The 13,874-nt window shown below is 41.0% G+C and overlaps 1 protein-coding gene across 4 annotated transcripts; it reads left to right on the top strand.

Annotated features, from left to right (window-relative positions):
* Positions 1-826: 826 nt before the first annotated feature.
* On the top strand, positions 827-12,586 carry LOC115573167 (tropomyosin alpha-1 chain-like). Of its 4 annotated transcripts, none has more exons than XM_030403837.1 (9): positions 827-1,188; positions 4,589-4,714; positions 9,105-9,238; positions 10,270-10,387; positions 10,495-10,565; positions 10,678-10,753; positions 11,361-11,423; positions 11,505-11,574; positions 11,764-11,991. In XM_030403837.1, the coding sequence occupies exons 1-9, from the start codon at positions 1,075-1,077 to the stop codon at positions 11,844-11,846; spliced, it is 855 nt and encodes a 284-aa protein (XP_030259697.1). In that variant the 5' UTR covers positions 827-1,074; the 3' UTR covers positions 11,847-11,991. The 4 variants fall into 4 exon arrangements, with proteins under 4 accessions (XP_030259697.1, XP_030259696.1, XP_030259698.1 ...); XM_030403836.1 differs by lacking the exon at positions 11,764-11,991 and adding an exon at positions 12,237-12,586 and having other exon boundaries at positions 833-1,188; XM_030403838.1 differs by lacking the exons at positions 827-1,188; positions 4,589-4,714; positions 11,764-11,991 and adding exons at positions 7,172-8,001; positions 12,237-12,586.
* The last annotated feature ends 1,288 nt before the right edge of the window (positions 12,587-13,874 follow it).

Here is a 13,874-nt window from a genome sequence, read left to right as displayed (position 1 = left end):
AAAATAACAACATAAATATCAACCAACATTTATTCAATTTCACTTTTCTTGTCATTTGAAGTCTGAAACAAGCTTTTATCTGCAAATAAAGAGAATGAAGTGAATGGATACTTGACCCACTTTCCCAATATCTCATAAGTGCATACAATCACATCCCTGGAAACATCTCAGTAACACATGTTGCATCCCCCAGTCACTGCTTTTTACATTGCGCGCCATGCAAATTACAGTAAGCAGAACTAAATAGAGGTCTGTCAGACCAATAGTAATTAAGAGGATGTTAATTGCAGCAGACCTGTGGTTTATGTCTGTGCAGCTCGACTGTAAAGCTCCGGCTGCCTGGTGTAGATCACACGCAGACAGCTCTTTCCCCCAAATTTTCTTTGGCTGGATCATTTTCCATACAGCCCCTTTTCATTCAGTGGTAGAATGAGAACTATGTCCCTCTCTAACCAACTCTGGTATTAACATCAATTTGAACATTCCTCAGTAAGAACACAGGCATATAGACATGCAGCCCAAGGGGGGGGGGGGGGGGATATAAAGCTACAGTAACTCATATTACTAATGTGAACAATGTCCTTTTGATTTCTGGATCAATCTGCTTCTTCTTATCTGCTGTTCGTCTGCTGTTCCGTCTAAAACAAAAAGGCCATGATTCAAATAAGGATATGGGCTGGATATTGCCACCACATCGACACCACTCTGTCCCCCCAGAGAGCCTTCAGGAGGTGAAGTTTAGATTTGGGAGGGGGGCACAGTATAGAGTAGCCAAGGCGGGGAGTGGTGAAAGGGGTGAACGGTGGGAAAGGGCTGTCACAAGAGACTGGGGCTGTCTCCAAACCTCCAGTCAAGTTTAAATCACATAGAGCTCCTCCGAGTCTCAGTCTGCATCCTCCTCTCCTCTCCTCTCCTCTCCTCTCACTCCCTCTCTTCTCCTCTCTGCATCTGCCGGCTTATCCCCTTCCTCTTCAACCTTGTGAGAGGCGTCTTCATCTGCAACAGCTTTTCACCCAAAGAGATAAAAAAATACACATTCTTTTTTTGAAAAGCCACTGAGACCCAACCGTCACCATGGAGGCCATCAAGAAGAAGATGCAGATGCTGAAGTTGGACAAGGAGAACGCCATCGACAGGGCAGAGCAGGCTGAGTCCGACAAGAAGGCAGCGGAGGATAAATGCAAGCAGGTGAGACGAGGCTGATGAGTTTTAATGGGAACACATGAAGGATGAGATGGAAATGTGTCCTCTTATATGAGGAAGATATTTAAGCTTTAAAAAGATTTAAACACTTTCTACATTAAGAGCCTCTGCAATATACAACATAAGGCACTGAAAAGCAAACTTATAAAGTACTAAATATCATTATATACCGATTAAATACAATAATTTATCATCTATCAACTACAAGAGGAGAGCTACAGCAATAATAAAGATATTGTTGTCCAAATGAATTAATCTCAGCAAACTATAACCAGTGTTGTCAGTATCCAAACGTTTTACTTTAGTAAAAATAAAGAAGTAAAAGTCACCTATATGAACCGTAGTTGAGTAAAAGTCTGAAAATATCTGATATTAAGTACAAGTAAAGCATACATATATTTAAACGTAGCTAGATACTGTAAACTACAGGTCCACTATGTAATCTGCAAAGTTACTTAAGTTTTCAAACGATTGTACCGAGTAAAAAGTACAATATTTGCCTCTAAGTTGTAGTGGAGTGGAAGCATATAGTTCCAGAAAATTGAAATGACCTCAAAATTGTCAAAAAGTACAGTACTTGAGTAAATGTACTTACTTACTTTACTTACATTCCATCACTACAATAAAAGTAGTCACTTAAATTTGTGTGTGATGTACTGCATAACAACGCAATAAGTGTCTTATTTTGTATATGATTTTGTTCATATTTGCTATATCATCAATATCAAAAAGTATTAGTTATAAGGTTGTGATGTTGATTTCATGCATATTGCAAAGCTCTATATTGAAGTAGGTTATTGTGACACCGAAGTTGGACCTTCCAGTCGAAAGTCTCTTTCATCCTCTGATAAACCAAATTGAATTTACCGGTGAGATTATTACGTTAAATCAGCTTGATGCGATTAATTTGATAGTCCCGTCTCAGATTAACGTACTGATAATGTGGTGTAAAGCAAATTAATAAATACCAAACCACTTGTGCAGGCTACCGAGGGGGCTCAACATGAAATGTCGAGTATTTCCCAAAGGCACCAAATGCTGAATAACAGAGAGCAGCTGATACTGAGCCCCTGGGCCTGGTCCTTTGGTGGGCGGGTGGAGGTGGTGGAGGATGTCCACAGGGATGCACAAACAGAATGGCACAGTGCCCGACTGCTGGACATGTTATCCACAGTGAACCAGAGGGTGAAACAACCAGAAGTGAAAAAAAAAAAAATTTAAGTCAAAGAAAACCTCACAGATTCCAAACCTCCATATTTGGTGCTGAAGTGCGAGAGCCTCAGACAGCTTGATATTTTGACAGCTAACTTAATGATAGCTTACTTGTACCACTTGATACACGCAAAGTAGAATCCAGAGATGTAATCGGATATTTGAGGTTTCTAAATAGATGCAATTATTGCACAGTGGGAGGTGGTCTCATCATCTCGCCGCTACGAGAGGAATGCCAGAGAGCAGGCAGTTGGACAAAGCTGGGAGCTACAGCAAAGCAAGTGGAAAGAATCCTGCGTCTGTTGGCTAAAGCCCCAACCATACCCTCAGAGAGCACACAAGGAGTGACAGTTGTCAGTCGCACTGCACACATGGACCCTCAGCATGTCTTCCACATCAAGGAGCAGGCAGCATGAAATCCTAGAAGATTATGCAGAACTCTTTAGTTTGTTTGGATGGCGGAGATACCAGCAGCGCTAAGAGATGCTTTCTTTGCTATTCTTGGCAAGACGGGTTAGGCGGATGGAACACACTGAAAATACACAAATCTAATACTCAGTATCAACAGACATTACAGACGGCAGGCTCCAGCAGCAATTAAAGGAGTGGTTCACTCAAATTACAAAATAATTTTAAAAATCCAGCTGCAGCGCACTTTAGAAACAACGTCCCTGATGCTCTTGATGATCAACAGAACTCTTAATAGAGAGTTTAATTTCTACTGAAGAAATAGTCCTGATGAAGACATTTGACAGCTGGTTCTGTATATTTCCTAGAATGATGATATACAGCAAATGTGTTAGTCACTCCACTACTTTTCTACCAAGGATGAATATTCAATGAATTATAAGATGGATTGCCCTGAAATTGTGTTCAGACATTCATAGTTCCCCAGATGTTTCTTCTTGTGCCATAGTGAGGTTTATATGTAACTAAGTAAATCTACTCAAGTACTTTACTCAAATACAATTTTGACATACTTTCTGCTACTTTATACTTTCACCTCACTACGTTTGAGATGCAAATGTTGTACCTTTTACACCCCGCAATTATTTGCTAACTTAAGTTACTAGTTATTTTGCGAATTATAAACTGAATTGTATGGATGGGTAATTAGTCGTATACAGTATCTAGATACATGTAAATATATGTATACTTTACTTTTATTTGTACTTTTGAACACTTAAGTACATTTACTGCCAGATACCTTTGAGACTTTTATCCAACTACTATTTGTATGGTTGACTTTCCCTTTTATCAGAGTGACACCTGATATCTCTAGTATACTCAACATGACCTTTGGGTACTTTTTTACAACATATTGTGGTTTTAAGTAAAATATCTTCATCAGATGGATTGCCATGACATTCGGTACAGAAATTCATGTCTATTGAGAATAGACAGTGAAAACTTTGGTGATCTTCTGAGTTTTAAGCTGTTTAATTTGTCAAATGCTAACACTGAGACTCCCAATAGCCCCAGCTGAACTAAACTAAAATAGTGAACAGGGCCACGGATAGGCTTGCCTGTGCCGTGGACAAGATAATCTCCACAGGCCCCATCAACAGATTATTGTAAGGGTTGTAAGGGTTCAGGTCCTCCCATGACCCAGGGCCAAAGACAACTGACCTAACTGTTACCCACGTGTCAGCAGCCCTGGTGATGTGAACATTATACCTGCTAGACATCAGCTCATTGCCATAATCCTCGTGAGTGTGTCAGCATTTAGCTCAAGCAAGACCGGGCCAGATCACTTTCAAATGGAGTCAGCCATGAGTACAAAATCACATGGATTTCTTGTTATTAATATTTGAATCCACAGGATTATCAAAATAGTCAGTCTAATCTGAATACTTCCACTGTTTTTTAACTAAATGCCATATTTTACAGTCATAATCAAAAAAGTAACCAAGTATCCCTGAAAACATAACTCTAAACTAATTATAAATGTTGTCAAATGTAGTCTGGACTATTAGTAATTTATTTTTGTGAACTGATTACAGCATCCCAATTACATATTACCAATTTCTATCAAGCCTTGAGTTCAAAGCACAATTGTACCTAAACCTCACAGTCCCACTGGCAGGTCTGTGGACTTTTTTAAAGAGCGGAAACGTGGTTTGGTTTTTGCTGTTATCCTCCCTGACTCTCTGTAATATTCGTCTTCTTTCAGCTTGAGGATGAGCTGCTCGGTCTGCAGAAGAAACTGAAGGGAACAGAGGATGAGCTGGACAAGTACTCGGAGGCCCTGAAGGATGCTCAGGAGAAACTGGAACTGTCGGAGAAGAAGGCCACAGATGTGAGTTAACCACAAAGTCGCCATCTGAAACACATTATCCACATTGCAGAGTGGAACACCACAACTTCCAAGTGTGGTAAGGTATTGATCACCACTCTTTTAGATGGACCGAACTAAATATCCCCCCCATGACTGAAAAAAAGACCAGTTGTAGAGATGAATGCAGGTTTTGTTCACGGAACTTTTAAACTTTCTTTAAAAAAAACAACAAAGCTGAATGAAGTGCTGATAACACTCAGTCTGAGTGTTGCTTCCCCTGCAAACACTCCCAAAAAAGGCCATGCCTGGACTCGTCTCATGGGTTTACCGTAATGCTTGCTCATTTCTAGGGTGATGAAACACAGCAGCTGACTAGTTAAAACACTGATATTCAGAAAACATAATAAATAAAAACATTTGTTTAGTTAAGTGTCCGGTTATGTTCACGTAAACTAATCGCACAAAAAGGCCCTTTGTTTATACGATTTTAACAACAACAAAAAAGGCATACAAGAATTCAGTCGAGAGGACGTTCAATCAAGCAAATCAAGCATGAGATTGAATTTAAAAATCCCCTTTTGTGTATCACACACAGACTGGTACTGTACGATACGATGTGCCGGAAACGTTTTACTCTAAATTCCTACTTTCGATCTGCTACCCAGCACCTACTGATCGACCGCAACGTAGATCTAAAAACCCTGAAAAGAGTCCTGAAATGACTCTACTAACCCAGATAGTGTTGAGAATCACAGAGTTACTGGTGTCTGACTGAGTTCTGTAACTGAGCTATTTCTCAAGCACAGACAAAACTCGGCCAGCCTGCAGCCCACCAGGAATCCCAGGAATGCGGCTTAAGCAAACAGAGAACCCCGTACTGCAGTGTCTAATGAAATCAATGCTCTGGCCTTTTTTGGGGTGGAGATATTACACTCTGCTCTGTCTGGACTCACAGAACATAACTTATCGGAAACAATGGTGGATGACCGGTCACCTTTAAAGGGCATCCCACTTCATTAAGGATCTCTCTTTTACAGTAATATCTCACTTGGAGAAGACGAGATCTGATCAGACCTTATATCTAAAGCAAAAGATTCAGTGGAAAAATCTGGAGACAGCCCGACTGGACTTAGTTTGTTTTTGTGGGCTGAATGAATGACCAATATTATTTATATGACACCAGATATACTTTTCTGATGAGGTTTGAACAGTGATGCACCATGATTCTCTTATTTCTTGTCTCAGATTGTTAGAAAAATGCGTCACCCAGGAGTAACAAGAGCTTTTGTTGTGCTGTGCACGTGTATAATTAGGAGCTGTTAAAAACATAACACTTAAAACCCTTCAGTAACAACAGTACATGATCCAGTATTTGACCTCTGATATCCCTGATAAAGACAGTGCAGGTGTTATGCACCTTTTCAGGGGAATGTGCCGCAGAAGACCGTTAAAAAATATTTTCATTTTCGAGTCACTGGCTAATTATTTTCTTAATTGTTTAGTATCTCAGTTAATCGTTTTGTCTATAAAATGTCATAAAATAATAATATCAATCACAATTCTTTTTCAAACAGCCATTGTGTGACTAAGTTTAACTCTTTAAAACACCAAAGTCACACAATAACACAAACAAACTAATCAGTTGAGTCGGCAGTAAATCATCAACTCCAGTGTTCTGCAAGTTAAAATCATGGTTTTTGTCTTTTCTCCAACCTCTACATCTTCCAATGCTTTTCACACTGCTTATGAGGGACACTGATACACATAAATGTGAAACAAGGAGGACAGAAGGAGAAAATAACTGCAGCGAGGTCACACAATAACACAAACAAATCAACTGACTGAGGCAGCGGCACCCAGCAACTCCTGTGTTCTAGAAGGTAAAATTAAGGTTTTTGTCAATGGAGTCTGGTGGTTTTTGAACAGAGGGATGTTTCGGCTGTTTCTGGGAAAACAAAAAGGACGGAACTCTTAATAAATACATTGCATTTACCAGCAGTATAGCATGACATCTTTTGTCTGAACAACAGACCAACTGTTAGTCTACATAAAGCTGACCACGCTGATTAATTAATGCTTCAGCTTTGGCAATTAGACCAAAATTGAATTAAATATATATCATCAAATGAAAATAGTCCAGACAGTGAGTCTAAAACTACCAGTGAAAGAAGGTGAGATAAGGCCCCAAAAGGTTAAAGGTCAGATCACAAGTGATTTCTGTCTCTGATGACCTATCAGATGCCCGCAGAAATGCTTTTTGTCGATTTATCCAGTCTCTACATCTTCTTCTAATGTGTTTCACACTGCTTATGTGTGGATGCTGATAAGCATAAATGTGATACAAGGAGGACTGAAGGAGGAAATAACTGCATTGAGATGAAAAGTGAGGAGAAGGAGGAGGAGGAGGTGGCAGAAGGGGGCGCTGAAGGAATGTGTCGCCACCCAATGGCTGCCGGTCATGTTTGCAACCAAATCAATTTACATTCCAGTCCGCTGCAGGTCATCAACCCCTGTTGGAGGAGGATTATCACCCCCCTCCCCACAGAGAAGTAAACCTATGGCTACCTTTTTGATTTCGCTTTTTTCTTTTTCTTTTACCTTTTTTTTTAAATATACTTTCACTGTTCTCCTCTTTAACCCGCCACAAAAAAAGAACACACACACATCCAGCCATGCGTTATGATTCACATTCATACATCTTGAATCAGACTGGTGAGTGGTGAATCATAGATTGCACCCTTTCCTCCGCTGATCTGCCTCCAATCAGAGCAGGGGAAAAATGCAAGCCTTAGCAACACCTTGCGTTTGCCATATAAGTCCACAATGGCAAACTCCAGGACTTCTCTAGACTTTTTTACACACCTCTTTTGTGGAAGGAAAACAGCAGCGCCGTCCCCTCCTAAATCCTGTGATGTCATCCGAGGCCGGGCTCCTCCACAGGATTGGACGATCTCGCCATAAATTTCCTGAAAACTCCCTGCCCTTTTTTTTTTTCCCTCTCTCTCTCTCTCCCCCCCTCCACCATCCCAACACTGCACGTCCCTGACTTCCTGCCCGAGACAGAGAGAGGAAAAAAAGTTTTTTTCCTCGGAGCTTGAAACTTTGACGCGAATCACACAGACTCATAGACAACTGTTTTTTGGTGCTCCTTCGTCGCTTTTTCCCATTTTGAGTAAAACGAGGCAATCGCAGTCATGGAGATGGTAAAGAAGAAAATCCAGACCCTCCAGCTACAAGTGGATGAGGCGGAGGAGCGTGAACTGGCGGTACAAAGGGAGCTGGACACTGAGCGAGAACTGCGCGAAAAAGTGAGACATCCTGTCATTTCTCCAACCTCATTCTCGTTTCTTCTTTCACACTCACCTGTACTCCTCACATTACCACTGTCGATCGTCTGTTGGTGCGGATTGTTAGGGACTTAACACGCAGTATTGGCCGAACAGGTAGCGGCAATGATCCTCAAACAACGCCCCTGGAGGAATTTGGAACTTCCGCTGCGTATCCCGTTTGTAAATGTGTCGTTTTTATCTTCTTATGTGTCAGTTTAGTCGATTTAAGCGCTTATGGGAACTCGGAGGCATCAGTTTGGCGACACTCCCTGGTCGACTTTTGTTCGGCTGTGTTATCTAACCGAAACCCGCCCTAGATCGTAACAGACACATTGGAGAGCAACGGGGGCCCCTCGGTATTACATTAACTGTCAGAGCGGTTGCTTAATCATTAAGTACAGTGGCAGGGTTAGTGTGTCTTAAAAAGCTTGGAAGACAGTTGGAAAATGGTTCCTCCTTGTTTTTGTCAAGCATCCAGCTGTCGTTGTCCCTGCTTTTTCAGCTTTTTGACTTAACAACATTTGGGCACATTATCTGAAATTAGGAGCTGCAATCCTTCCTCCTCCTCCTCCTCCTCCTCCTCAGCCTCCACACAGGAAGAAGAGCGCAGACTGGTTATCTGTGATATCGGTCTCACAGGAAGCAGGCCGAGGAGGAGAAGCAATCTTCTGTCCCCATAAACGAACATGGGTTTACGTTACAGAAGGCCTCAGATATGCCAGGGTTAAAATCTGCCATGCTGCTCGACATCAGCAGTTCTCAAAGTGCCCGTGCAGGCTTCAAAGTCCAGAACTCATCACGGTCATTAAGACGGAGAGTGATTACGTGTAAGAAATCTGACGGGCTGGACAGGAAGTTAGGCCAACAGTTGTATTCATGAGACACTCAAGGCCAAAAAAACCCTTTTAAAAAGTCAATGATTTCATGTTGTATGGCTGGATTACAACATGCAGCTCGGTCGGCCTATCCTCCCTCTCATGGCCACTGCATGTTTCCTGGCTGACCTCTGACCTGTGACCTCTGCCTCTCTCTCTCTCTCTCTCTCTCTCTCTCCCTCCCTTTTCCTCTCCTTGTTGCTGTAGGCGGAGGGCGATGTGGCATCTTTGAACCGCAGGATCCAGCTGGTGGAGGAGGAGTTGGACCGCGCTCAGGAGAGACTGGCCACGGCCCTGCAGAAGCTGGAGGAGGCTGAGAAGGCTGCTGATGAGAGTGAAAGGTGAGAGTTTTGGACATGCCATCAGCTGCAAGACTGACAAACGACTGTCTTACAGCTTTTAAATAACGTGATATATTGTCTACAGTGTGTGTACAACACAATCTTGGTTTTACAGCAGAGTCAAGCCATTAGATAAACCGATACATGTAGATTTTAACCACCTTGAAAAGGCAGAGAGCTGTATGTGTGGATTCAAAGGTTTCAATAGACCCTAATGAGATGAGTAGACCAGGATTGTAGTTGAATTAGTGGACAAGGAGCCAGAGCACTTTTATTTAGCGTTCTGAATGGAGCTTTCATTGTCTGTCTTCATATTTTATGACCTCATCCCCCTCTAAACCCTCAAACAAAATCCTCCATTTGAATGAAGTAATTCGGCGGATTGAATGGAGCGCATGGCTCCCAGTGAATGGAGGCACACAATGTGGTCCTTTTTTATGATGGTTTTAGAGCTGAAATGGATATTTTGGTGTTGTGGTTATTTGTAATGTAACTAATTTTTATCTGCACCTGTGCAGAGATATCAAGTTTAAATAATACAAAAAGAGGAAAAAGGGTTGCTGCATTTTGGAATGTTGATATTGAATTTGAATATCACAGGGGAAATAAAGGTAATTTGTTGTCATATTAGCTGAAATAAAGATTTGAAAACCGATCTACTTATCTATTTTTAGATTTCATATGTACAGTTGATAACTGATTAGAAGCATAATTTACAGTAATACAATATAAAACTATACACAGTATATATTTTTTAAATGCCATTAAACAGCAATATACAACCCAAACGTGCTGAAAGAACAAAAGACAACCCCAAACACTACAACTACCCTAGCTTTCTAGTTTTCATGGAGAGCAGCATGCCAGCAAGAATTGCAAGAAAGAAAAACCCATCATCGGCATATTGTTGAGACTGAAACCACAAAATATGCATAAACAATCATAAGGAAAGGCAAATGTTAATGTTGCATTGGTGCCCAAATTTGTGTTGTCTTGTTCAACTTACGCCTGTCTGTCTTTCCAATCATCAGAGGCATGAAGGTGATCGAGAACAGGGCCATGAAAGACGAGGAGAAGATGGAGATCCAGGAGATGCAGCTCAAAGAGGCCAAACACATCGCTGAGGAGGCGGACCGCAAATATGAGGAGGTGCGCACACCGAAAACATTTTCCGCTGACTCTCAGTTTTCACGTGACTCTGATGTCGTTTCTGTTTTTGCTCCACTGTGACTGTCTTTATGTGTTTTTAATGCCAGGTTGCCCGTAAACTGGTGATCCTTGAGGGTGAGCTGGAGAGAGCAGAGGAGAGGGCAGAGATCGCAGAGCTGTAAGTACGGATACAGTCATGCAGTTGCATGCACACTCTCAGGGCATCATTCTTATAAATGTCAAATGCATTCAGAAAACTTCAATACTGCACATTCCTCTTTTTTATACAGTAAGTGTGGTGACCTGGAAGAGGAGCTGAAGAATGTCACCAACAACCTGAAGTCCCTAGAGGCTCAGTCTGATAAGGTGAGTGTTGCGAATCTATCCTGAAGATTTGATTAAAGGGTAACTACACCAATTTTACACATTTAAAGTGTGTTTACAAGTCGCGAGGAGTACTACGGCATATGTGGAAAAAGTCGTATAAAGCTTTGTGTGGCTCCAGTGGAAACTGCAGGTCATCTAAAGTAAAGTTGCACTTTTTAAGTAGAGTTTTAAGTTTTACGCATTAAGTTCACCTGCCTATTCATCCCTATTCTGCCCAGGAAAACTGTAAAAGTATTTTCTTTTTTGCACTAAATATTTATTGATCTATTTTTACATGATAACAGTAACCCAGATTGGAAGTGTAATATTCATAGATTTAAGAAAATAAGAAACAAATACAGTAACAAATAAAAGGATTTAAGCAACTGGACTAAAAAAAAACACTGATGTTAAGGAGTAATATAGATTAAAAAAAGAAAAATGGAAATAAAAAAGATTGCATTTGAAAAAACAAGTGCAATTTGATCTGCCATTTAAGATATATTCATTCAGACGTTTTCTGAGCATTAACCTGCAAAAATTCTGACGTAAGCATATATATTGTTCCGGGGGATTCATTTCTTCATGTGTTTTTCTGGCTCTATAGTACTCTGAGAAAGAGGACAAATACGAGGAGGAGATTAAAGTCCTGAATGACAGACTTAAGGAGGTAAGTTCATGTCTGCATTAGCTATATTCTCTGAGGGAAGCTGTGTTTGGGTGATTAATGTTTTTTTTTTTCCTCTTAAAGGCGGAAACGCGTGCAGAATTCGCAGAGAGGACAGTGGCCAAGCTGGAAAAGACCATAGATGACTTAGAAGGTACACCTCGTTCGAATCCTTCTTTTCAATCCTGTTTCTTTGCTTTATTCAAATCTTTATCATACTTGATTTCCCGATTCTTGATCTCTGATCTGGTTTCTCTCTTTTTTTCCTCCTGATTCCCTTTCATGGTCTGCACAATTCTGCACTTTTCCTCCGCCTGCTCTCTCTCTGCCCTTCGACGTGCAGACGAACTGTACACTCAGAAGCTGAAATTCAAGGCTATCAGCGAGGAGCTGGATAATGCTCTCAATGATATGAACACCTTGTAAACCTTGCATCAGGCTCATGATGTCACGTTCTCGTTGATTCAGCTGATCGGAAGCACTTTGTCTCTTCTTTTCTCCCTTTTGCTTTCACTGCCCCTTGCTCCTTTTGCATTCAACTAAAGCTCAATAAAGATATTTTTCTCTTTTACCTTGTCTTCTATCATTTCAGTTTTCACCTCTGCATCTCCTAACAATCAGTTTCTATATCTTCAGCCACTATGAAAAGGCCACGTTTGTGGGTCTCCATATTATAAGCCAGTTCTTTTTCTTTCGCTTTTGGTGCTCTTAAGTGACCTTTATTTTTATTATCTTTATAATGCACTCGTGCGATAGATGTATCTGTTCACTGACACACCCACTGCATTAAATATCTGCCGATACTTTTTATTGCAGAGAACCTATCGACTGCAAAGGAGGAGAACGTTGGAATGCACCAGGTCCTGGACCAAACACTGCAGGAGCTCAACAGCTTGTAAAATGCCAAGAAGAACATCAAACAAACAAACAAAAAAAAAAACATTTGTTTTGTCAAAGATATTTTCTACATGCCATCCATTTTCTGTAATTTCCCCCTTATCCCCGTTTAAGACAAATGCACCCCTTTTTACATATTTATGGTTCTTTTTGTTTCTTTTTCCTTTTTTAAAAAATGGTTTTGGGTCCATATGATGTTCAGTTTTCGGTGCTAGAAATTGTGTTGTAGACCAGACTCTGTGCACAAATAAAACTGATGATGATGATGACTTTGATGACGTGAGTTTTATGGGCTTGGTTGACTTGAGCTTGTCCTCCGTCTACGTACGCACTGATCTGCGTATGTGTTTGTGTGTATGGGTGCTTCGGGGAGTTGCAACACAAGGGAGCAGAATGAGCTCACCCTCTAGTTTTCATGTGCTAACATGCTTTGTGTTTTCTGTTCTGCTCGGCTAAGGCAGTGAATTCCTCAAACACGAAACTAGAGATCTTGATGAACTGCCGGCCTCTCTGTCCCACAAAGACTGATGCCGCTGACTGAACGACGTATCGCCACATAGGGTGAATGTTAAAAGGTCCAGTACGTAGGAATTAGAGGTACCTAGCAGTGAATTTGCACATTGTAAATAGCTGGGCCAAGTGTAAAAGGCCCTCTCTAGGGCCAGTGTTTGGTTGTCTGTTCTAGGCTACTGTAGAGACATGGCAGCGCAACATGGGGTACTGTAGAAGAGGACCTGCTCCCTCTGTTGTACTAAAAGTCTACTTGTTATGTAACAAAAAAGCAACTATTCTTAGTTTCAGGTGATTATACACTATTGAAAACAATTTTGGATGCTCGGTTTCTGCTAATAGATCACTCTAAATCCTACAAACTGGAACTTAAAAGATGATGTTATCATCTGTTGGCCATCAGTTTATCTGTTGGCTAAAAGAGGCATCTTCATCATTATGACAACATCTTTCAACACGAGAGGGCTTAAGTAATAAATACCAAACCATAGTAGCTACATAACTACACCACCCCCATGACACCTGACCAACTCTTATCTGCTGAGAAAGGCCATGTGATTTAGTTTGTCGAAAAGGGAAGAAGGGCCTGATCTCCACTGCTAATCCTAAAATGGTAGAAGTCCATACTATGAAAAATGGCCCCTTTCAATTTCGTCATTGCCTTAGCCGATGAGGTTATGTTTTCACCTGCGGCCATTCGTGTGTTGGTTTGTCAGCAGGATTACACAGAAACAATTGAATAGATTTCGGTGAAAAAGGGTGGGTCTCTGTTTTGAATAGACACCATTGACTTTCGGCAGGGCCGCGCGGAGACCTTTAGTGGGGCAGGTGCTCAAAGTTAAAGAGGGTCACATGGAACTAGACCAAATTGGTTATATTATCAAAAGAACTTTGTTGATCAATTATTAATTTAGGTCATTTTTCAAACCCAGACGTAAAATATTAGTTTATTCCGGCTCCTTGTTTCAATCCCCGCTCTTTAGGCGATACATTGATAATTACAAAGTATGATAAATATGAAAACAAATGAAAAGAAAATGCACATGA

This window comes from Sparus aurata, chromosome 21 (genome assembly GCF_900880675.1).
Source record: "Sparus aurata chromosome 21, fSpaAur1.1, whole genome shotgun sequence".
NCBI classification, from domain to species: domain Eukaryota; kingdom Metazoa; phylum Chordata; class Actinopteri; order Spariformes; family Sparidae; genus Sparus; species Sparus aurata.
This window is presented reverse-complemented; position numbering and strand designations above follow the sequence as displayed.